Here is a 25,231-nt window from a genome sequence, read left to right on the forward strand (position 1 = left end):
CGATCTAAAAAGGCTTCATAAAAGTGTGAGGAGGAGGAATAAAATGGAGCTAAAGCAGTGCAATTACATCAACTTCAGCAGCATTTTGAATATTAGGTGGGAGTGTGAGCCACGGAGAAAGCCTTCACTTCTGTCTGGGGTGACATAAGGGGAGAGAGATGCCTGGAACAGTGATGGTGGCAGAGCTTGGGACACGTCAGTGTGAAGTCCTTATTCCAAATGATTCTTCCTGTGCTGTCCAGCTGTAAAGGGTGATCTATACATAAGACAGGCACCCTAAGTGATTTTTCTAGCCTGTCTTTCATTTTTAATTCTAGTTAACGTCTATAGCAGCATTTTTATAGTTCCTGTGAGCAGTGAGTGAGTCTTCATTTGCTGGCAAAAGCCCTTGAACAACATCAGACCTGTTTGTCAGGACCTGCTCAGTAATGATGAAAGTCCCGTTCCTGAACCCTACCACAAAATGCTGCCCAGGTTTTGGCTGTGTCAGTAACAGAGGGATGACATCAATGATAAGCTTTCACATAGCAGAGGGAGTTTGATTTCCAGACCAGAATAATATTCTGAAGATGCTTTCACTAAGGCTAAGTAAAAGGCTCTACCCTTCCCAAACAACCCTTTCTCCAATACATGTGAATAAAATGTCTAATTGCATTTTTAAAGGCATAATATGCAATTTCTTGCTTGCTTATCGGCAGTTCTGCCAGTTAACAAGATGATAGCATCAAAATCAATACCTTACTTTGTCCTTCAGACTCTCTGACTTCTACCTTTCCAGGAAACCAATATCATACCCTCAATTACTAGAGCAAATAGCTGAATTAATGGACATGAGGAGAACAGTGTTGCTGCACATAGTTTACAGAGGTGTCTTTAAGCAGTAAAGCACAACAAGATGTACTAACCAGTGAATATAGGGCAGATCTTTTCCCAGCATGTAATTCCACCTTCAGAGGTATACTGTCCTAGCACCACCTCCAGGAAAAACACGGGAAGACCTCCCCCAAACAGGAAAATGAAATAAGGTATAAGAAATGCACCTGTTGAGAAAATATAATAGTACAAAATTGAGATTAAGTGAGTGACTTTACACAAGATAGTCTGAAAAGTGTTAACAGACATATATAAACAAAGAAACATACTCGATACAATAATCTTATTCTGGGGCATTTTTGTTCATATTCAAACTCTGCAAGTGGAACAGGTATATGAAGCTGGAAAGGGCATTTTCTTACCTTTTTAAAGTGAAAATCTGCAATAACAATGGGGTTAGGCACGTAACAGTTTCACGTGGCTCAGAATGCCCTTATTCTAAAATCCACCAGTCTGAAATTCTACTGGTCTATACAAATAGAGTATTGTAGTAGAAGTAAAAGAGCAGAAAAGGTTCAGTAGTGTACAATTTTAAATTGCTGTTGTTTTCCATAATTAAGTTTTAACAAAAACTATTAAGTAACAGAACAATCTCTCCTGAAGACTGGTGAAGAAGGCAGAAAACAGATGTATCATTATTCTTTTTAAAAAGTGGATGAAGGCACTGAAAAACAGTAAGCATGAGGCAGACAGACTGATTCGTGAGAAGGAAATAAAGGAATACTCACCTCCGCCATTTTTGTAGCAGAGATACGGAAACCGCCAGACGTTGCCTAAACCAATAAATCCACCAGCCACGGACAGCAGAAAGTCAATCTTGCTCGCCCACTTCTCCCGCTGGGGCGGCTTTCCTTCTGCCTCATCCTCCGGCCGTGTCCCCGGGCTCTTGCCAGGAGAAGGTTTGAGGATGTCCTTGTGGAAATCTTTCAAGCACTGAAGCTTTTCCTTTGTTGCCATATTTTTGCTTTCTACATAGAAAAAAGAAAAAAATACCCTGGCTTTATTAAACAGTCTTTACTAGTAGTGCTCTCTAACACTGCAAGAATGGTCTAGCCAAACTCAGTTCCATAAAAAACAGTGCTGTTTATCAAGCTGAGATTTGAAAATAGATCTGCTGCCTTCACTGACCGGGAGACACAAACCTCCCCCAGACTCTGTGGTCACTCTTTATGGCCAATGCAGTGGCCAATGGCCACCGTAGGGGACAAAGGTTTGACACCACTGCCTACCTGCTGGCTGCAGACCAAGGGTGTATAAAGACTGCACGCTGCATCAGCAAATGGTGTTACTGAGCAAGTGTCTCACACTGTTTTCATGCCCATAAAAAGGTACAAATCACTGCATCTGATTCCTTCTCAAACACTTAAGAGAAATACAGCAGGATTGTAAATCTCACCTTTTCAGATAAAAAACATTCCTCTATTTCCCAATAACTTGATTCATCCTGTATCATTTATTGCCTGCAATTTCCTTTCCCTGAAGCATTATAAAGCTTTCAGAAAACTATACATTCATAAAAACTGGAATGGAAAGTCATTTGTTCTAATCAACCTGCAGGAACCGAAGGAATCTTTTCAGTATATTCCATTTTCATAACTGCACTGTTCTCCCTTGACATCAATAAAGGGACAAAAATAAACCTTGATATTCAATTACTGTCTTATATGCACCTATGCAATCGAGTAGTTTGCCAAGAATGATGTCTTCTTAGTTAATTAAAAAGTCAGTGGCATGAGTCACCTGATGCAAAACTCAAAGCATATTAAATCATAGCTGGTTTTATAATTTATATACATAATTTATGATGTTCAAAAATCAAAGATTGTATAAAAACAATAACAGAAAGAATTACTCTAACAAATGTCTTTTTATTCTGGATTTCTTGATGAAAACAACCGAGGAATAACTTGTAGCTTTTATGTTAACTCAGATCTCAGGCATATGAGGCCAATTCATTCCCCACATAACTCAAGTGACTTTAGCTGGATCTGACCAGTTATTTTTGCATAGTGTTTTGATACTGAAAAGCACGTGAAATTTTCACCAGAACTGGGCAAACCAGCAAGTTTATTCCAGACCACAACCATTCCCTGCTTGTACATGTCATTATGGGTGCACAGTCATAAAAAAATCATGCTACAGATTATCCCGTTTGATAGCTGCAAGTCTCCCTCGTACCTGCTTGCTGGTTTTGATCTCTAACCTGATTTAGCTTGTGGCAGTGACCTGAAACCTGAGTTGACATTAGCTCTGCAGGAAGTTTTTAATCCGAACATGATTTTGAGATAGATATGCATCACTATACCCGTAAATCTTTCCATCCACTACGGAAAGTTTCAGAAGGCTAACATTTTTGCAAACCACAGCAGCTTGATATTCATCCCACTGACATATAAGTGGCCTTTACAATACAGTCATTGCGACAGCAGTTGCCTATCATGCCATGATCTAAAAAGGGACTTTAATCTTCACAATGCTAATCATTATGAGTTTGTACTGTTGTTTAAAAAAGGCCACTGCTGACTGCAGAGGTGATACGGGCAACTGCAATACCTTTTTGTCAACAGCAGAGAGAGCTCATAGAAGGATAAAGTTAATCACAGGGTGATGGATCATCTCCAGTCACTGTAGGGGGATGCGGGCAGAACACATATTCCTCTAAAATATCTCCTATTGGTTACTGTTAGAGACATGTTATGAGATAAAGTAGCATAGTGACTGAATAAAAATGGCTCTATAACGGCCTTTAGGCATCTAGTTGCTTCAGGGAATTAATTCACAATAGTTAACTTGTGTTCCTAGTATCATGCATGGAGATTAATGGAGGTGCCTCCAAGAGGGATTCACAGTAGCCTTAACCTCCCTGGGACATAAGCATCTCATTCCAAGCCCTGAACAGGTATCACCCCACATCAATCCCATTTCCTCTCTGGTGGGAGGAAAAGAAATAAGTAGGTGCAACAGCCTACAATGTGGCTTTGTCCTGCTCTCACTGCAACAGCAACTGGGCATGGAGACAGCCTAATTTCACTTTCTTTTGCTATATGTGCTGCTTGAACCCCTATCTTTCATCTTGCATGAGAATGTCATAACCATCAGGCAACAGGCTATTCTGGGCTGAGGAATGGAGGGCATTTGGACTGTCTCTCATGAAAGCTGTTCTTCACAGGGGTTACTGAAATGCTCATCAACAGAGGAAGAAAGGGTGCAAAAGAGAGAGCAACCCACACCTAGTGTTTAGGGTAGACTCTTTTTTTCTGACAATTTTTTGTTGAACTGCTGGGACAGCCATAAACCTGCTTAACAGGGCACCGAGATACATACATTTATAGATCCTTGCAGGATTAAGGTTTGAAATAAGAGCTTAACTGCTCCCCATGGGGACTGATACTGGAAATATCCCGAAACAGTACACTGGGCATGCGAGGAACATTTATGTTTTAAAAAAAGAGAGGGTTCCTACAGACATTAGCCACGTCTGAAATGAAAAAATCTTCCAGGATTGCAATTTTTTGCAATCTACTTTTATCTTGCAACACAGAGTTCTTTATTTTCCTGCCAGCTCTAATCTTCTTGCCTGCGGATTTACGTTGACCCAGGTGTTACTCAGTTCTACCCAGAATTTGCAAGCCTGACCAATTGATTGTGTTCTGTAAACCTTAACTCTCCCTGAGACAAGGGGATCACCCTGTGGTTTGTCCTAATTATCCGCACGCGAAGTGTGAAACAGTGCCTTTTCAGACTCCTACTTGGTAACTGCGTGGGACTGCATTTTAAAAAGGAATTTCTAATTTGTCTTAAGACACCCCAAATTAATGGCTGCCCTTGAAAACCTAATTACTGAGCGTAAATTTTGTTTCAGCCTTAGCTGGCAAGTGAAGATGGATCATAATCTTTCCCTTAGCCCACAAATGACAAATCCTCAAGGTCACGCTTGCTTTTGGGGTGGCTGTTTCACCGTATGGGTGCCAGGGGATGGACCACCACGACTCTGTTGCAAGTCACCAGCTTTCACTGGTGGGGCACAATACAGTACCTATCCAACGCCTGTACAAAATTAGTAACAGCCCAGTTTTACGGCATATCTCTTATCTAGTCTTGCTAAAATCCCAATTGTCTTTTGAGGGCCAGCAGCTGTGGCTGGCAGGCACGTACCGTTTACCAATACCATAGAAATTGACGCTAAGCGGCCACCTGGGACTGCGGTCCCAGCCCGTGTCACGTTCAAGGGATGTCGGATTTATCCCCCTTTGCTGCCAACCATTGGTGTCCACCCAGCCATTCCCAATTACAGGAACTGTCTACAAAGGCTGCAAGGGTGGGGGGTACGGGCGATTCTCCTTGGCGAAGAAAAGCCAAGAAAAATCAAGTTTGTTTAGTGAAAGGCATTGTCTTTTTCCTTAATGGGGTTGGAGTTTCATTTCCTTTAGTTATGTCCCACTGGGTGAGGTTAAAATGGCTCTTAAGGGAAATCGTCTGACAGAGATGCTGAAACAATATGTTGTCACCGCCCAGGTCAGAACCAGAGAATAATAGGTTATTTTTACTGTATCACTTAGTGGGGATGGTATCCGAGATCTAAGTCCATCTGATTCCCCCAAGGAAATATATTGTACGAAAATGCTCTTATAACCACAAAGTCCAAAAGGAGTGATCCAAGTCTGTGGCATATGTCTGCCTCCCAGAGACACACGTCTGCCTTCCAGAGGCACATCTCTCTGTGATAGTACCCCCTCCAGGAAGCTTCGGGTGGTCCCAGGAAGCTCTGGCTTCATTTGATGAACGTAATATGGATAAATAAAAAGCAGCAGTCAAGCCTGCCATTTACAGTGTCCTACTAGGCCGAGTCCAGCCAAACAGCTAGAGCCTGATCCAAAAGCACAGGGACAAAGGACCCAGACTGGGCCAGGCCCAGGATCTGCTCTCACATACACTGGTACAAACCCTGATTAACTGAGGGTGAAGTTATCAATTGTCAAATCGATTTGATGGCAGAATGTGGAAAAATAGAACAAGGGAGCAAACAGGGGCGCTTTGTGCTTCTCAAGCGTCCGAGGCCTGGTAGGGCCAGGAGCACCTCAAGGGTTCCTCTCCTTCTGCAGCAGAATGGCACCTCTGTCCCTTGTGCCTGGTGCACAGATCTCCCTTTGTGGAATACCTCTTTGATAACCCAAGCTGTCCTGATGCCCCCCGTGTCTTTGGCGCACAGCTGAAAATACCAAAAGCTTAGCCAGAAGCAGAGAGCTTTCGCGGCCAACCCGTCTTGGGCCATCTACTGTGCTACAGCTATCATATCTTTGCACGTACAGCCTGCACCTCAAATAACCCATACCCTTTAAAAAATACTGGCATTGAAATGTAATCCTTCATAACATGAGGACTAGGGGAAGGTGGAGGCACTGGGCAGAGGGATCAGACGATGAGAGATGCAGATGGTGGAAGGCCACCAGGGCAGACAGGAGCTGTGGGTTGTCAGAACTCACACAACTCACATTACTGCTGAACCACTGACTTTTTTTGACAGACAACCCACGGATTACACATCTGAAAATACACTGTTCAATTTCTGCTTTGGGATTACAGTAATGATCCGCTCCAAGCTTCTTATAGCCAGAGACGGGTGACCAATGCTGGTTAACACTTTCCAGGAGGAGCCCTGAGGACAAATTCATCATGGATGCTACCTCACTTAATAATCTTTAAAAATCAAGTCTTCAAAATAATGGTTTTCCAAATGCTGACAGAAACAAAAAAAAAAAAATCAAGGTCTGCCTGTACACACAGATATTTATCTATAAATATTTATGCATGCTAAAAAAAAAATGCATGTCCTGTCTTGTCTAAGGATCAGAAACCACAGCAAAGGAGCTACTTCTTTTTTGGTCAACACATATAAACTTTGAATAGGGATTCAACATACTCAATTGGTGACTAGAATTGCAAATGGACATTTGTTTTCTAGCTCCTTCTTCCTTTAGAAACATAAAAGCAAAGTACATACTCAGAGTGTCTCTGACCTTGATGGGAATGCTGCCTGAGGAATGACTGTATGGCTGCACTGCTGATTTTATGGACTATTTTTGCAGTGTGATGTGTACCACCACTGCTTTTGCTTTCAAGGACCCTTTTCTACTAAGTTCAGCCTGTGCAGACTGTATGTATTGAGCTTCTCAGTTCTTTCTCCTCCTCTGCTGTCTCAATGGCTTTTGAAAGACATCTGTTTATCACATTATAATTAATTTTTCTAACCCTGTGGAAGCTCATTGTTTCTTTATATATTGCCACCTCTCTTATTTTTCTGCCATTTTTTTTATATCTTGGAAATCAAAGTCAACCTCCCTTAAAAAATAGCTTTTCTATCTCTGTCAAACTATTTGTGGATTGGTTCTTTTTTTAATAATTATTTTATATTCATACTCATGAATATTTCAAAATTAGCTGCCCTGATTGCTGGATCAGAGCTGCTCTTCAAATAAGCAGCTTCCACTCTCATTGAGAGCAATGGAAAAGCTGCTATTGATTTCAATAGTAGTAGGATCAGGTCCCGAATAAAACTGCATTTATTATGTTTGGCTCATTTCCTAGGATTACTTGGAACTTTGAAAGCTGTAATTCTTGATGTTGACAGCTTTCCCTCCCTCCTGGAGCAGTGTGGTTAAGCCAATCAATACATGATTAAAAGAAACAGCCCCTTGATCAAACTTATGGCTTCAGTGCAAGTCTTTCTGATCTGCAGAAGAAAAAAGCCTTTATCTTTGGCAGCCCTTAAGGCCACACCAGTATCCAAAGAGCACCTGACTCCATTTATCATCCTTAACTCATCTCCAAGTTCTTTCTGCTTCATTGAACAAGATACCTACATTTTCTGGAAAATAATACCACTCCCTTTATTGCAAACATTGCCTCTCTTCTTAAAAATGCCTCTAAAAATTCCCTGAACTACATTTCACTATTCTCTTCGTCTTTAATAGACTCCTCTTTTTTCTGATTACTTTTCCCTGGCTATGGATATTTATTTAAACATTATCCATTTGTCCTTTTTTCTTTCTCAGTTTTCCTTCCAACTTTCAACATCTCTTTTCTCACTTCTTCATTGTTTCCCTTTCTTTCACTATGACACTTTTTTCCAGTCTTCTAAGATTTACTGGAAAATCTGCTACTAAAAATTTTCTAGGAGCAAAACGCACTCCTTTATAAAGCTGAAGTCTATTCTGAAAGAAAAGCCCAGGGCTTAATGCAATTTCTTTTTCATCAGTTGTGGCCTGGACAAAAGGTATCTTTTTTTTTCCCCCACATACGTTTTTCTTGCTGGTGTTTCCATTCATGCTCATGAAATGCTTCAAATAGGTACTGTGTCACAGTGCAGAGCTGTTATAAAATCGTCCATCTTTGCTCAGATTTCAGCAGCAGAAAATCTGCAGTCACATAATACTCTAGATGCTCATTTTGTTCTTATTTATATGAAAGAACAAAGCTGTCAGAACTAAACCCAGAATGGGAAGAAATTAAAAACTCCCTTCCCGTTGTGTGGGGTGGAAAGGAGGAGAACAAATATCCACATATCCCAATGGGTTTCAGAGGGAACATGACCTTAACCCTAAACACAGGGGGTGAAGTGAAGGTGATGCTTCCCAGCCTCAGAGGCAGAACACGGGATGCAATGAAGCAGAGAACTGGCACACTGCGTCACACCGGTTACGACTCCATCCTGCTGAAATCCCCTGTGGGCAAAGTGCCTCCTGAATCCCAGTAAGAAACAAAGGGTCCTGCACCAGAGAGCTGTGGTCCTCCTGCTCTGTCCCCTCCTCAAACAAGAAAAGCCCAAGGAGGAGGAGACCACAGGGAAGGGGAGCATTGAAAGCAAGCGCCAGCAGAGGCAGGGAGAACGCAGGGAAACTGCTCATCCCTGGTACACCGTACTGGTAATTACGTGTGGGAAAACATCCAGTTAACACTTGGTTTTGTTCACGTGAAGCCAACTGCTGACCTAATTTAATGCCTCCGGGTGTGCCAGCTAACAGTCTTCTGACTGTCAATAGGCTTGAAAGAAGCACCAGTTCCCTGCTGCCTTCCCTGCATACTCCCTCCGCTCTAGCAGCTCTCCTACTGTGAAAAAATATTAATTCACTGGGTGACACTACCTCTTGAGGCCCTTGTCTTTAAGAGAGGGCCCTTAACGAAATGCAAGAGTGTATCCAAGTGGTGTGGCAAGGTGATGGCTTTCCAAGCGAGATGGGCATTGTGAAAGAAGATTCAACAAGCTGTGCACATCTTCAACCACCTTGTACCCTGCAGCTGTACCACTTTTGACTAAAGGAACAAGCATGTTCATATTTTATTTTTGATTCTGAAGGTCTGCTGATGCTCTACTACGTTTAAGCATCAATTAAACTAGTTCTGCTGCCGCAAATAAACCACACCAAAATCTGAGGGATACCCCTTTTCCTGCTACCAAAAAAAAGCAAAAACTTTAAATCCCACGAAGCTTATGAACTTGAATAGTCAGTGGTGTGCACTCTGCCTATTGAATTTTTTGCATGTGATTAATAACATATTGATTCAACGTGATGGATCTGCAAGGCACTTATAATGCATGTTAGTGTCAGACAGCAATCTCTGCTACGGTAACTGAGCAGTGCCCAGTGCAGGGAAGAGAAATAATAAAGTAACCATTTAGTGAAGCAAATGTGCAATAAAAGGTATGAATTCATTATTTCAAAGCAACTTTTTCTTGTGGATAAATCATTCCCCCCTCACCTATTTTTTCAACTAATTCTAAATGTAGCCTTAAATTTACTGAGTTTACCAATGCTAGTGTTCAGGGCTTTCTCTAAATTGAAGATTACTGTGCTCTTTCAGCATGTTTTGCAACTAGGTAAAAAAGAGCTATATGTGTAAGATCATATGTTTCTAGAAAAACAAGTGGAGTTTTCCATACCCACTAATGACTTTGATCAGCTTTGTAACCAGGCTGTTGCCATACCTGCCTTGGCCACCTCAACACAAAGCTGGAGTTGTGTTTTTATTGCTTCTATCCATTCATCTTAATTTAAACAATAACTGAGGAGAGATTTCTATCCCACCTGTGGCAGCTGTTTAAACATGTCATACAGCACCTTATTCCCACAAATCTAGATCCCAGCACAATTGGTGGAGGAGAACAATCCTCTTTCTTCTTCTTTGTTCCCGTGCCCCATCTGCATTAACACCTGAGCTTTTTTTTTTTCTAGAATACATTAATGGAAGGAAGAGTTGTGCAACACTGCACCGTGGGTGGAAAACGGCCAGGCAGCTTGTACCAGGAAAACAGCTATTACACGCACGCGATCAGCAGGGTTAGCCTCATTACAGGGCTATAAACTCTGAGAAGGTTACAAAGCCCTGAGGCCAGAGCCATGAGCTCGAAAACTTAATGGTAAGGGTGAGCTACTTTTGATTTCAGTCTTGACTTCTCCTTCGTGCTGCCAGTAACTATCGGTGAAAATATGAATCAGTGATGGAAATGAGTTTAGATTTTTAAGATGTGGAGCTGAGGTGGAAGAACGACCCTCAATGTTGCCCCACGGTACTTGGGGAACTATGGTGCTTGGCCAAGCACCACTGCCCGCAGGCCGTCAGCCATCAGAGATTTCCTAAGCACCCTGAGGTTCAATTTACTGTTGTTGTTTTCTTTCCTTCAAGAAGAAAAAAAAGGAACAGAAACTTTAAGCATATGAAGTTTCACACAGGAAATGAAATCGAAACTACTGATGCGGCAGAGCAAAATAAAGCGCAGTGGGTTCTGCAGAGAAGATGCTAAAAGAAGAAGTGGCAAAGTTGATGAACAAGCTCACAGAGAGCGCAACTTTGCAAAACAGGTCGGTGAAATGTAGACTTTCACACATACACACAAAAAAGCGAAGCTGTGTAGACACTATGGTATTTATTTGCTTTCATGCAGCTGGTGCCAGGTGCTGGCTTGCACGGCTGGACACTGGCCTGTTTTGTTTAAACCCAGAACAGCCTTGGCTCAGTCTCCTGCTGCAGCTCTGTCCTCTGAGCTTCCAGGGCCGGCTGGAGCCACTCACCCTGCTCCTGGAGGGGCATTTCAGAAGGAATACCGCTATGTCCTACAGGCCTCTCAATTGGCATTATTCAATCACTACTTATCTGTTTCGAAGGTCCGAGTTGGAAGTAAAACCTTTGGTATTGACCACTAAATCTATATGCTTTTAAATGTCACATGATTCAGGCTGATTCCCGATCAGAGGTGTATTTTCAGTTCACTTTTACCACGGATCTCTGACATCAGCTTTCCTATACAGAAAGCCACACTCATTTTTATGTCCAGAGATATGAAAACCAAATAGCGCCAGAACAAATACTTCACTTCTCCAAGGAAACTAACGTATAAACCACTTCTGCATACCATGGTCTGCAAAGTGCAGAGCACACACCAAGCACAAACAAAGCCCTGATCCCACACACTACTTGGACAAAAGCCCCACTGAATTCACCCTGGAACTGCTGCCTCCGAAGGGAATTTCCTAAGAGCAAGGCTGACTCCAATACTAGAAACAAGTACCTGCAGCCCTGCCTTTATACCAGTGTCAATCCCGCAGGCTACAGGTACTTGCTTTTCCATTGGCTTTTGCAGGTGAGCATCCCAATACAGCATGACAATCTATCAACAGCCTGAGTATTTTTCTCCATCTCTTATCTTTTCAAACAAACACCAGCTGATGGTTTTCATTGCAGGTTGCTTTTATAGCCCTAGCTTGACTACTGTAAACTTAACCTACTCCTGTTGACCAGTTCTGAGATGTAGTTCATAAAGCTGAACAGTTGAGGACAAATTCTTTCTTAGTGCAATTTCATCTAAGTGAACATGCTTACACTAGACACTGACGTGGCACATTAACCTTTAATATCCAAAGCTGTTTTCATCATGACTATAACTGTTTTTCATGGATTTTTTTTTTCCTGTGCAAAAGCTAAGTACAGACAGGTGGGAAACTGTTTGCAGTTCCACCATAAATGACGGGTACGTGACAAACAGCTGAGATAGCCATAAAAACACTCCATATGTAAACTAATGGTAGAAAGAGAGAGAACTTCCTTACTTGTCTGGATTTTTGTAAGGAGGTGACATGCATACAAGAACTGCATGATCTTTTGGCAGTTTTGCTGAAGTAGAAAGCTAGGTGACTCCAAGTCAGATATGTCACTTTAAATTTGCCACGTGACTAATATCCTACTAAATTTGACTTGTAATTTATGGCTTGTGTACTGCAGGAAGAGTGGAGGAGAAGGGACTTTCAACCCTACTAAGCAACAGTATCTTTGCTACCATATTCCCTTGAAAGAGCAACCCTCTGAATCATTTAGGAAGGATCTGATTGAGGAGAGAGAATTGATGTGGTTACAAAAGAGGGAGGGCAGCAATCACTACAAAAAGTATATGAAAGCAAGTCTACCCTGTTAAATCTTGATTTTAGAATCCTGTCTTGTATAACATGAGAAAAAAAATGGGTTTTGGTTGCTCATATTTAGTCTTTCCTCAATCTGCTACGGTAGACCCATTTGTAAACTTTACTTTTGACAGACCCTGATGGGAAATGAGGTGTTTGCATAAGCAATATACTTCTTGCTGATAAAGGAGAATATAGAGAAGCATCACCTTATCTTGGCAGACTTGACAGAGCAAGCCCATAGAACAATTCCTGTAATTCTTCTTCCTACCAATTGGGAGTTCCTTTTTTTTTTCCTTCCTATAATAGCTAGATCATCATAGAAAATTCCCGAGACTGATATGGTGAATCTGAGTCTGGTTTTGCTTTCTTTCAGCACAATTAAAATAAGGTTATTCCAACAAAGGGCGGTTTTTGGCTGCCGCGTATGGGCCAACCCATGAAAATTTGCTACCCTGTAGAGCTCGCAGACGCCCCTCTGCACGTCCGAAGCTCTTTGGCAGACAGCTGCAGGGCTGGGAAGGCGTTTAGCTGAGGAGCAGATGCTCTGTGCGGCGTTAACTCCCTCACGTGGTTACAGCCGCATGAGGAAACCAGCACGTAACGGCAGAGCCAGGGCAGTTGGTGACTCGCTAAATCCTAAATACCCCAAAGCTCTCTTCACGGCTGCTGGAGAATGGGATTGGTAACCAGAAGGGAAAAAAGGGTGATCTTTACTTTTTAAATACTTATCGTCCTGATATAATTATGCATCAAACTCTTCAACTGATAACTTCAATTGGCACTTAATGAAGATTTGAAGGGATCTCAAGTGAAATCCTGGTAAAAATTCTAATTAATTTCAGTGATACCCAAATTTCACCTACTATCTCATCTGAGGTTACCATTTACATCTTGATTTTAGCCTACATGAGTCAAACCAGTGTAACTTCATTGACCTTCAGGAGGTCACTCCTGTTCTATGCTGGTATGAATGAGAGTGACTCCAACAGGGAGTGAGGAGTTAATGACACGTACAGCACCATGGCTGAATCAGAACCATAAAATAATTTAGTTTAGAAGGGACTTCTGGAGGTCACATAGCCCAGCCTCTTGCTCAAAGAAGGGCCAACATCAGACTGGGTTGCTGCTGGTCTTATCTGGTCAATCTCTGTGCCACCCATCCCACTGCTTCAGTCCTCTCAGGGTGAACATTTTTTCCTTATGAACAATATGAATTTCACTATCAGACAAAGAATGAAGATGAGGAGGAAAAGGGAGAGGAGGATTAGCACAAAATGACAAGACAATACCAAGTGGAAAGCTCAATCTTCATATTGTGCATGCCTACAATACAAGCAGTTGGAAAGAAAAAGATACAGAGGGTGTGTGCAGTGAGTGACAAATGGGTAAGCTCCAGGTTAAGTACAAAGTAAGCAACAGTCCCTGGTGGCAGCATATCAGACAATAGTCATTTCATTGTCAGAGTAAAAACATATTCCTTTAAGAAAACCAAACAAAAAACCCTTTTGATTGTTACAATGCATGCCAAGCAATTACTGCTTTCCACAATGTGTCCTGTGACTCACTGTGCCACAATAAATTGGCATATGGTGCTCATTCAGGGTATATCACTCACACATTTGCAATAGCTCTAAAGAACTAATAGTTACTTGAACTGTAGTTAATTTTGGGGGTTTTTAATTTCCCCACGGCAATGCAATGAATATCATGCTTATTATTGTATTATTATTATTTTTTTAAAAAATAAAATAATGTTTTTAGTGGCAGGCAAGTATCATTAACGCCTGAAATCTCTTGTATGCTGGGGAAATCAATTCAGACAGCCTCTGGCATGCGAAAGCACACAAATAATTGGTAAATACTACCTGTGGTCTTCTGGGTCCAGATTTGCCTGATGCCAAGAGCAATCAACTCCTTTTTGGCTGCAAAGGATAGGAGGGCACTCAATACCTTGCAGAAGGCACTCGGTACCTGGCAAAAATCAAGCTTTCTGTGTGCCAGCACCCCATGAAAGAGCAAACCCTGAAGTGTGTACGTCAGAAATGGTTCTCTTTTCTTATGAGGGAAGGCAACCTCCTTGAGAGACACAGAGCCAGATCTCCGTAAGATGCTGAATGCTCCCCCTGCCTGGGAAAGGTACCCTTCCTACAGTTACCCTGCTTAAAAAATAGCTCTAATTCTCTTACCAAAGGAGATAAAAAAAATAACAAAGCAACTGTCTTTCACTGAGTCTGCCCATGGGCCACAGTAGACTGGAAATCCATTTTTTATCATTAATAAAGACATCAGAGATGTCTTAAAAGCAGGGATCAAGCAGTGGCAGAAGACACTGTGTGCAACTACAAGAAAATTCTTCTCCTGTAATCAAGATTACTCAAATGAGCCAGGGGTACACCATGACCACCAAGAGAATACGGCTTCAGAGTGCTAATCGAGTTTTCCATCATACCGAGATGACATAACAGGGCAAGAGGTCCTATATAGGCAAGGTCTACCTAATGCTTGTATGCATTTGACACAAGTCCACTGAAGCCAGTACTATTCATTAGCAAAAGTGGATCAGCAAGACAGAAATGGACCAGTGGGATTTTGCCCACACAGGGACTCGGAGCTACAGCAGAAGCGCCACGGGTTTCAAGGTCATTCCTGAAATGGACTCATTCCTGAAAAAGGGGGTTTGACTTTGATGCCGTTTACACAATGATAAAGCAATAGCAATGCTACTAGAATCCACAAAGCTACGCTGGAATAAATCAGTTAGTTGAGAATTAGATCCTGAATTTGTATGTCTTGCAGCTAATTTCACAGGTATTAAACAACACTAACATCTCAAGATGTGACTTGGAAGGAAAAACATAAACAAACATCTCAGCCTACAGCTCTACTGCTCCCTGATCCCCAAAGAGGCAATTATTCCCTCAGCGGTGTTTTGTATGGGCCAAATACTATGATTGCCAATACAAATATTTTGCTCCTGGGATTTTGCTTTATAAAATGTAAGTTTGGACTGTGTGGCCTCAGATGTTTTCCTCAGTGCTTAACACAACAGGTTCCAAATGGTGATCGGGGAACATGGCCATGACCTTGGCATGAACAGCAATGGTAAATAATGACCTGCTCTGCCTATTTCCTCACCTTGAATCTCCTGAACTGTTTAATTGTGTGGAAGAAAGTTGAAATTATGCCTGAACCAAGACTGCCAGGGTCTGACCTGCGCTCTTTTACAGTTATTCTGTAGATCCTTTGCTGGCGCTCACAAAAAAATTGTCCATCTCCCCAGAAATATCTTTATTAACATGTTTGTTGTACTTGCTTACCTACCTTCCTCTAGGAATATACTCAAAGTGCAGAAGTACATAAAAATTAAGTAGAGCTGAGACCTTCTTCCAATCAAAAGTCGTATTCCTCTATCACCCAAGGAGATAAAACCGGTGATTAGGTAATAACTACCTTCTCCTCAATGCAAAGACTCTCCCTCCAGAGAAGGAAAAGCTGCCTTTGTCCAGATCCCTCCTTCTCTTGTTGGTTAATTCATGACAGTGTTAGCTAGCTTTTCATTATAGGGTATTATTTGTAGCTGCTGTTTTCATGAATCAGCTGTAATAAACAAGTGAAATTTATGTTCCTTTTTAAATTGCTTGAAATAATTAGTGTTGTTAAATTTAGACTCTGAAAGAACTGATTTCTCTATTTTTTTAAATAAATACAGAAGCTACAAAGCAATCTATCATCACCAGTCAGGCTGGGGCCAGAACAGTATGCGCTCCATATACTATCCAAAATGTGTTTTAGATGAGGAAATAATCTAAGTTCTCCAAACAACCTTTTAAAAGTAAATGATGGTTGTGCTGAATTGTTTTAACAACTGCACTGTGTGTTATTCGTCTCCAACCTAAACTCAGAGAGGACTTTTTACTCCTATTCTGGTCTATACAGGTGCAAACAGGCACCCTGGATCTGGATCATGCTGGTAAACTCAATGGAAAGTAGGACCAAAACTGAGACCCAGATCAGAATTTTGCAGCTGGCTTCTTAGCTTAGTGATTTATACTGCATCCAACTATTATAAAAGCCCTGACCCATGTCAGGCATTCAAATACCAAACTTGGAGCTTGTGGTTTGCTCTCATCTCTGCATCATTTACCTTATCCACTCATTCCCCCTCAACAACAACTTGCTGTATTGAAGTCCAGATAGTTATTTAAAATAAGTAAATGCAATGCCCTCCACAACCCAATTTGGCCATTTTGCAGCTACTGCTGCTGAATTTCAGAGCCTGATCCAACAATCCTGCTTCATGGCAGCACCGAACCTCTAAAAAGCTTTTCATTTATAGTCATGTTGTGTTTTGGGTTTTTTTGTTTGTTTGGTCAGTTTTGCAATTCATCAGCCCTACTGTATTTTTCTTGTTGCAGGTGCCACCATCCCAGCAGTGCAGGTTTCCTCAGTGCAACAGGAAAGACAAGATGAAATACCAGGGGCCATGACAGAACTCAGCCTTAACGGCTCTACAAGAGGGGACTGATGTCGAGCAGACGTTCAGCTGGCTACAACCCCAGAAGAGGTGAGGAAAAGATGATCTGCTGCAGGAAAGACCACATCATGCCATGCACAGGAGAGATACAGTAACTATATAGTACTCGTGTAATGAGAAAAGGTACAAAATGAAGACAAGGAGAAGGCTAAACATGACAGTTTTTACATTATGAACTCTTATAAGTAGAGGAAGGAAAAGTTAGGGAAGGTATACAAACAAGAACGATGGAGCTCGGAAAGGATTTTGGAGTAACGTGCAGAAGACAGTTGTAGCAGATATCAAAACATAAAATTGTAAGTATTTATTTGCTCTTTATATAATAAAACAGCAACAACTTCTACATAAATGATAAAATCCCGGAGCATTAAAATAAATATATAGGCATAATTCATTCCTGGGTAAAATAAGTAAGTGGCATGCAATGGGATGGGGATTTAGGGCTAGGAAGTGCCCTACATCTCAGGAGAGCAGTGACATTGCCCAAGGAGCAGCTAGCTGCAAAGCCATGAATCAAAGAAAGACCTAAAGGTGATTACGGGCAAGATCAGCCAAGTAATAGAGTTTCTCTGTGTGATGCTACCAAGTGATGCAGAAGGGTCAAAGGCTAAGCTATTTCTGGATGTGTATATATGAAGGGATGATATGGAAATCTAAAGCATAACGATATGTCAAAACAACCACAGCAGATATAGTATGAGCTGTTCAAGTCTCCACAACTTAGAAAGGAGATAGAAAAATTAAAGGAAATACAAATAAGTACAGTAAAAATGATCTAAGGAGAGAGTAAGAGAGCTAAATTAATACGGTCTATAAATTAGAAGACTCCTGGGCTGAGATCCAGCTATAAATACCTTCAAGGTACTCTGTGTAGAGGAGGGTAATTAATCTAGCTCAAAAGATAGTAGGACAAGAAGCAATTGCTTGAATTTAGGAATGGAAAAAATCAGGATATATAATAAGAAAAAGCTATTTGAAGAGACACATCTGCTCAACAGGGCAGATTCCCAAGGTGGTAGCCAAGGCACACTTACTATATGCAACTGAGAACACACAGAATAAGGAAGGGGCTCTGAGAAATGCTGCAGTCAAAGCTTTCTACAGCCCAAAGAGATCACACCACAGTCCAACTTATTGATCTTTTGGTCTCTTCCTTTAGGGTTTACCTGAAAGACTGCTCCTCTATTTAAAAAAAAAATAACCCAACACCCAAACCTGTATATGCACATAGTGACAATGCATCCATACCAGAGCTGAGAAATGGTGGTGCAGCACTCCGACGTGCACCGCGGATAACGGCAAACCTCTCTAACTCTCTTCTGGCTACTCAGTGGTGTGTGTGACACGAGTCTGCTGGGTGCCAGGCAGGACACTGTCAGGTAGACAAAAACTGCTGACCCAGCCAGCAGATTATTCTTAGTATCTCAACACCGAGGTCAAAGGCTGAAGTGGGAACTACCTCTTGTGATACTCATGGTCTTCCCCAGCCTTGTGTTAAGAGATCCTGCACAGAAGCCTTCAATGTCACTGCATAAATTATGTACTTTGATTTATAATGAGCTGAAAGTCAACACTAGCAGTTTTTAACAATCCTCAGGAGCTCTAAAATACACCTGCATTAAGAAAAATAAAATAAAAATCCCCAAACATTTGCAACAGGCCTTACAATTTTCAATGACAAATGGGTATACACAAACGTGAGGAATATAAAACCCAAGTACCGTTATACCCCCCCTTAAACATATCCCATCCCAACTGCACTCACCAATCGGGACTTCTGTCCCCTCCTCAATGTAGATGGGCAGTGGTGATTCCTCCATAGGATGAGGCACTGATGGAAAGTAATGAATTGTGGTAGTATTTGTCGCAAAGTGACTATAATAAGATGGTCCCTTTCTTATCATTACAACTACAAATGGCTGGTTACTGTCACAAAAAGACCTCTCAAAGTGGTCACCTCCTGTCACAGTGACCGGTCCAAGTCACAGTCCTGAAGGGTTAATCCCCACCGAATATTCACCGCCACAGGAAACAACCCCCTCTGACCAGGGCCTGGGAGAAGTCCCTGTCCTGGATGCTTCACCACCCTGCCATTTTGCTACAGCCTCCCTATTCCTGTCCCTGGAGTTTAACTCTCTTTTGGAAACTCACACAGTTGAAGAAGCCAAGGGGAGCCAACGCACAGACAGGCACAAATAGAATTATAGAGTCAAAGTCATAATATTTCATGCACAGAACCAGAAGAAAGAGGCTCTGATGCTCAAAGCTTGCCGTTAGCTGTTGAAAAGCCACAGCAGGTGATGGAAGGCTGCACCGCAAATGGCCTCTGGACCACAAACTTCTCATTACTCGTTCATTTCGAAGTGTATGTATTGGACTTAGGAAGCTCCCAATTACTTGTTTGTGACACTGAAATATCCAGACAGAACTCTTCAGATCTGCACTGCATGCTTATTCTGCATCTTATACCATACAGTACAGTCACTGCTGCAGGGTTCATCTGTCTGGGTTCTTCTCTCTTTGGGAGCTTCCACCCTTAAAGGTGGCTTTGTTGCACTATTTCCCATTTAAAATTTCTGGGAAGCATGTGCTTGACAGGCTTTCAAAGAGGTTTGAATTTCCTATGCCAGAATGAAATAATAATGAGCTACAAATGTTACAAATGGTCATAACCAAAAGCCTTCTAGATTTTTTTTCCTCCTCTGTTATCTTTTAAAAATTTTGATGTACCTTCTCAAAGATACAAACTCTTAAACCAGCCTCAGCTAGGATTCCAGCTGCAGGGAAGGAGCATTCTTTAATCCTTTGTGGGGTATCCTTCACTTACTACTGCCTTTTTCTTTTTTCTTTTTAAAAAGACTGTCTTATGATATCCGTAAAACCAGCCAAAGAACACTTGTGGTTTAAAGCTATTAAATAAAGCGTCTTACAAGGTTTCTGCTAGCAACACAACCGGAATAAAGAGTGTTTTCAACAGATGCTTGACTAGCAACGGGCTTAGTATCAACCCCACGCTGGTGCCCTGCAGGATGCAAAGGGCTGCCAGTCCCCTGCCCTCACCTAAGCCCACCCCTCGCTCCGGTGGAAGATGAAGGGAAGCAGAGGGGAGAGGAAGAGCAGAACACGGGTTGCCTACAGAACTACCGTACAAGCCACAGAAATCATGGTCTACCGGGGCGCCTTGCGCAAGCCACTTTTATCTAGAAGCTGAACTAACATTCCAGCTCAACAATAGCAAAAAAACATTTGTTACCACACGGCGTTTTGCTACATATTAACCAGCAGTTGCTACGCAAGCATGATGGAGTGCTGCAATTCCGAGATATATGTTATTTTCAAAAAAAAAAAAGGTTGACTTATGGGAAATCAGCCTGAGGTGAGGGCTCCTGGGCTTGCCATGCTACTGGACGCAGTACATGCTTGGGAAGTTATGCAAAGCAGGCCCTGCATTGGGAACAATGCAGTTGTTTTCCTTGCTAAGCTAATTTTGCTTTTAAGGCAATGAGAGTCTTCATCTATGCAGACACTTAAAACATTTAATCAGATTTATTTACTAGGAAGGAATACCGGAGCAGAGCTTCCTATGCTACTCAAAGGAGTTTTCAAATCTGAGATCTGCAAGCAAACCAGGTCGATAGATGGTGTGGGAAAAACCTGTTATATTTTTATGACATGCAGCTTTCTTGGTCCCATGAAGAATACTGTACTGGGCTCACCCAGACCGACCAGTCAGTCTGGGGCCAAATGCTTTCACAAAACATATGCAACAGTATTCACCAATGGCTGGTGGCACTGACTCTTATTTTAATGGGTATCACCAGAGGTTGTAGAAAAGGCCTAAAATACCTATAGGCTATTTAAGGCCAAATACGCATATACACACTCTCTCTTACCCACACATATACATGCACACACTAGTACACATGCACGCAAACAGGCTCTATAGGCAGAACTTGGATTCTGTAGGATCCAAGGCAGAGAGGCTGACTCTTGTCACAGGGTTTGGGAAATCAGGGACTCTGGGGTGCTAAAACGAGCTCTCATTTACAGGGCTCCTCTGCTTCGGGCAAACTACTTTAACACTACCCCTCCGGGATTTACAAACCAACTTTACGGGCATCCTGCTTAAATGTCTGCAAAGTGCTTTGCAACGGTTTCTAAATTCTGCAGTGATATGCACAGAAGAACTGCACAGATAGATTTTAGATAACAGTTGCTGAGCATTATTACTGTATAACTACAGCCTATTTTTACATGCTCTATACTTGGTTTCTAGAAACAGATGGTAAATGTTCAGTATTTGAACGTTTTAATGAGATTTATAACCCTTTTGTAATTTCATAAACAAGCATAAATAACACTTACATGAAGAAGAGTCTCTCTTGAATGGATTTTCGCTTCCTGTTTGGAAAAGAAAAGAGAAAAAGAAAAGGCAAAAAAATATTTTAAAGGAAAAAAAATGGGTCTCACAAGATAAGTCTAACATGATTCAATGTTATCATATATAGTGTTTTCTGCATTTCATGAGTATGAACTTATATTTGAAGAACATCACGACACTGAACATAGTACCAATGCCAAAACAGGAGAGCATTTCTCACTTGTTTCATCCTATGTAAAACATGGCAGAAAATGTGACTGTATCTGTCTCCAGACCAAGGAAGTTGCACTGCAGCAGTGAAATAAAATGCAAATGCCATGTGATCTGAAGTAAAAAAGGAAGAACTTCTAACTACATTCCAGCTCACTGATAACCCCGTGGCTTGACGTAGGGGTTGTCTCCTACCCACACCCCAAAGCAGGGCACTCCTGCTGTGTTTTGGCACAGTGTAATTGTTTTTCCATGCCAGCGCCCAAGCACCCACTGCGTTCAAACCCAGCTTGGGCAACCACAGCAGCGAAGGCGTTCTTCAAGGCTGTGACCATTCTGGGCGACAGAGAACCACAACAGGAAACCCAGTAACTGCTAAAATGCACGAGCCTTCCCGACAGCCCATGGTTTTTAACAGCCACTCTCCTGAGGCCCCCTGACACCCACCCCGCTGCCCCCCACCATAGCTCGCTGGCAGGATGTGGATTTGATTCAAGCTCCCCTTCCACCAACCCAGCTGCTGGGTTTGACGGATGCTCTTGGAGCAGAGTTTAGTGTCGGCACTATTTGCTGGTGTAAATCTGGACACAGTGGGGGAAAAAAAAGAAGAGAGAAACTGATATAAATACAGAAGATGCTGTAGGATACCAGCCACAAATTCAGAGTCACAGAGTGGCTGCATAGTAGCCCTTCCAATGGCAGTTTTGGGGCAAAAAAGTACAACAAAGAGTGGCAGTTTCAGTTAATTTCTACCACATTATCTTACATCAATATAAGCTACCCTGTAAGCAATTTAAAGAGTGTTGCCTAGATTAACATGCTTTGGGATGATACTCAGCTAGCACAAATCAATTAAATCCATGGCACTGCAACAGCTGAGGATTCAAGTAAATACACATGTATGGAAGAAATTCAACAAATAGTAAATGACCACATTTTCATCTTCATGCTTTTCTTCCAAATGCCAAGGACCCCATCCTGCAAGCAGTCCCCCAGAGTGGCATTCGAATACGTGAGTTCTGTGCATAGAGCACTAGAGGACTGGACTCAGGATTACTTTAAAAAACATAACCCTGATTCATTCTGGTCACGTAAATTAAGTTAGTGATGAGAAGAAGTCGAAGGCACTAATCCTACTGGGTAATCTATTCAAAGCTGCACTTCTTAAATGATCTACAATTTATTAGTATGACCAATCAAATAAGCATTACTTGAAAAAGGCTTTAACTACCATGGCTTTCCCATCCATTTTTATGTGTTGTAATATGGTTAAATTTAAAAGAAACAAATCAGCATAATCTTTTCAGAGCCATTTTCCAGCATGATTAAAAGCCTGGGCAAGGCACCACTGTAGAGACTGCCCTTACTGGTGGAACTGGCAACGTTGCCATAGGGGCATTGGAGCAGTGTTGTCCCGTTGCCCGTTGGGGCAAAAACTATGGGGCATTCAAAAACCTAGATGGGGTAAAATTAAAGTAATCAGGGTTTGCTGGGGAGTCTTAAAGTGCATTGATGAAAATTCTGGGAGCGTCACTGAGGGGGAAACATGGCAGCCTGAGGGGAGGCTTGTGCCCAAGAGTCTCTTTGGAAACACTCAGCCCGCAGGTCTCGGCTAGAAGCCGCTAAGATGTGGCTCCGTCTTGGTTAGGCAGAGTATCGATTTAAGGAAAACTCATTGAAATATCTGCAATGATTAGCTGTAAGACAAGATCCTCCCCCAGGCTTTACAAACAGAACTGCGCTCAGGCACAGGAGGTACAGCAAGAGTAAGCCAATCTAAACTGACTCCCTAATTTTCCATGACAATGTTGCACCTCTTTTCATATGGCATTTCACGTGGACTGAAGCCTCCTGCCACAATCTCCCCCATTTCACCTCTGACATTTAAGAAACATCCAGGAAACCCACCCGAAAGCTACAAATTAGGGACTACCAACAAAGAACAATATGCCAAATTTTGCTCCGGGTTACAGCAAAGTAAAATAAAAATTGGTAGCATTTGAAGGATTCCAAATTTCTACTGGATTCTAGACCAACATCCCTAAGCAAACCAACAAACCCCCCCCAGGATTTTGATCTAGCACCCCCAGGCATGCAACCACCTTCTCGCTACCTCCAGCTATCACAGTGCCATCTGCAATCTCCTGCTTTTTGCCAAGTATGACCGAAAATAACCCTAACACGGCACAGTAAATGAAGCGGGTTAATAAATGACAGCCAGAAGCGGGGTCTCCTCCCTCAGCCCGTCCGAAGGCTGGGGGTCTGCGGCCCGGCCCCCCCGCGGGAGGGAAAGGTGTCTGTCGCCCCCCAGTGGGTGCAGGCTCCCAACCGGGGGAGAGGTGGGAAGGGCAAGGAAGAGAGAAGGTGAGACGCAGGCAAATAAAGAGGGGGGAGGAAATAAATAAATAAATATGCAAAGCAGAGAAGAGACAGTTGAAGAGGAAACGCGAAGATGCTATCTCCGAAAGTGCCAAAAATAAAGTTTCCAGTGTCAGTCGAAGCAGGGCAACAAAGACATCCTCCTGCCACACTGGGGCTTCAGCCTCCGCTTACTCCGGGCGAGGGACACCGTCCCACCGCTGGCTGCCTCTGCTGCTCACACGTTTTGATTTAAAAAAAAAAAAAAAACCAACAACCTTCAGGGGAATTTTTCCGTAATACTTAAGCAACGGTGGGCAATGGCAAAAAGCAGCCAATGAGCCCAAATGCAGACCCAGAGGTAAACACCCGGCTGTCAAAAACCATCAGGGTTTTCACCAAAGCCTCTCCCCTCCAAATTCCACAGCAGCAGCTTTTAATGGGCTGATTTACCCTCAAACCCAAAGCCATAAAATCTAAACCAGTAGCAACTGTCATCCGGATTACACAGTCGATGACATGTCCCTCACTTTTTTTTTTCCAAGTCCAAAACTCGAAACATTTTGACATGCAAGCAATAAAAAAAAAAAACCCTGCAGTTACCAAAATTGCACTATCAACGTAACCGGCTCCTCTCAACACATTTTCTTAATGCCTTTCCCAATACGGTTAAAAAAATGGGAACTAACCAAAAAACTCCATCTTTACACCTTGGCACAAAGCGTGCTGGAATACGTGTGGGGTTGTATTTCTTCATGTTTATCTGGATCCTCTCCCACTACTTTTTTTTTTTTTTCATCAGTGCTTTCCTTTAAAAGCAGCTCTTATTAAACAGCAGAAACCAGCTTTTACAATTTCTAAATACAAAGTTTTGCCACCCTCGGAGCTGCCTAAGGAAAAGGCAGCTTGCCTTCCTTTTCATAAATAACACATACTCGGCACATTTCTTCGCCTGTGTGAAATAAATTCTCCCATGTTCTTATATGGAAACCTTGCGAGTCCTCCCACATGCCGCCTGTTACAATATCAGGCAGAGATGGGCATTCATTATCTGAAAGCCAGAGAGGGCTGAATTTTGGATCCAAGTTACCCCGAGACGAACCCAGAATTATCACCCCCTCGCACCAAGCTGAGCTCGGTTAACCTGCCCCGCGCAGTCCCTGCCTTTTTCTTTCGAGCCTCAATCACAACTTTGATTTCAACACGCCAAGGATGAACAAAATAAAAGGAAAACGAGGAGGGGTGGGAGGGGGGAGGTGGAGAGAAGAAAGGGAAGAACCAGGCAGCGGTATGACCCACCTGGTAGGCCCATTAGCATCAGATGTAGCATTGCCTGTAGCAGCCTCTTCACTGGAGGTTAGCCCACGGCAGCCAGAAAAAAATATACAGCGGGGAGGGGCGGGAAGGTGACAGAATTTAAAA

The 25,231-nt window shown here is 42.3% G+C and overlaps 1 protein-coding gene across 12 annotated transcripts in view; it reads right to left on the reverse strand.

Annotated features, from left to right (window-relative positions):
- Positions 1-25,231, reverse strand: part of SLC6A6 (solute carrier family 6 (neurotransmitter transporter), member 6) — a 119,300-nt gene that overhangs the window by 33,378 nt on the left and 60,691 nt on the right. For 6 of the 12 annotated variants that reach the window (XM_014946678.1, XM_014946683.1, XM_014946673.1 and 3 more), the window contains 5 exons: positions 21,226-21,261; positions 18,626-18,691; positions 14,192-14,248; positions 1,602-1,841; positions 906-1,040 (listed from right to left, as the gene is read on the reverse strand). In XM_014946678.1, the coding sequence (XP_014802164.1) occupies positions 906-1,040; positions 1,602-1,841; positions 14,192-14,248; positions 18,626-18,680 (487 nt within the window). In that variant the 5' untranslated portion in view covers positions 18,681-18,691; positions 21,226-21,261. Of the gene's footprint in view, positions 1-905; positions 1,041-1,601; positions 1,842-14,191; positions 14,249-18,625; positions 18,692-21,225; positions 21,262-25,108; positions 25,187-25,231 lie in introns of those variants that run through there. The other 6 variants (XM_014946685.1, XM_014946684.1, XM_014946677.1 and 3 more) reach the window with 5 other exon arrangements.

Source organism: Calidris pugnax, unplaced genomic scaffold (genome assembly GCF_001431845.1).
Source record: "Calidris pugnax isolate Ruff unplaced genomic scaffold, ASM143184v1 scaffold81, whole genome shotgun sequence".
Lineage (NCBI taxonomy): Eukaryota > Metazoa > Chordata > Aves > Charadriiformes > Scolopacidae > Calidris > Calidris pugnax.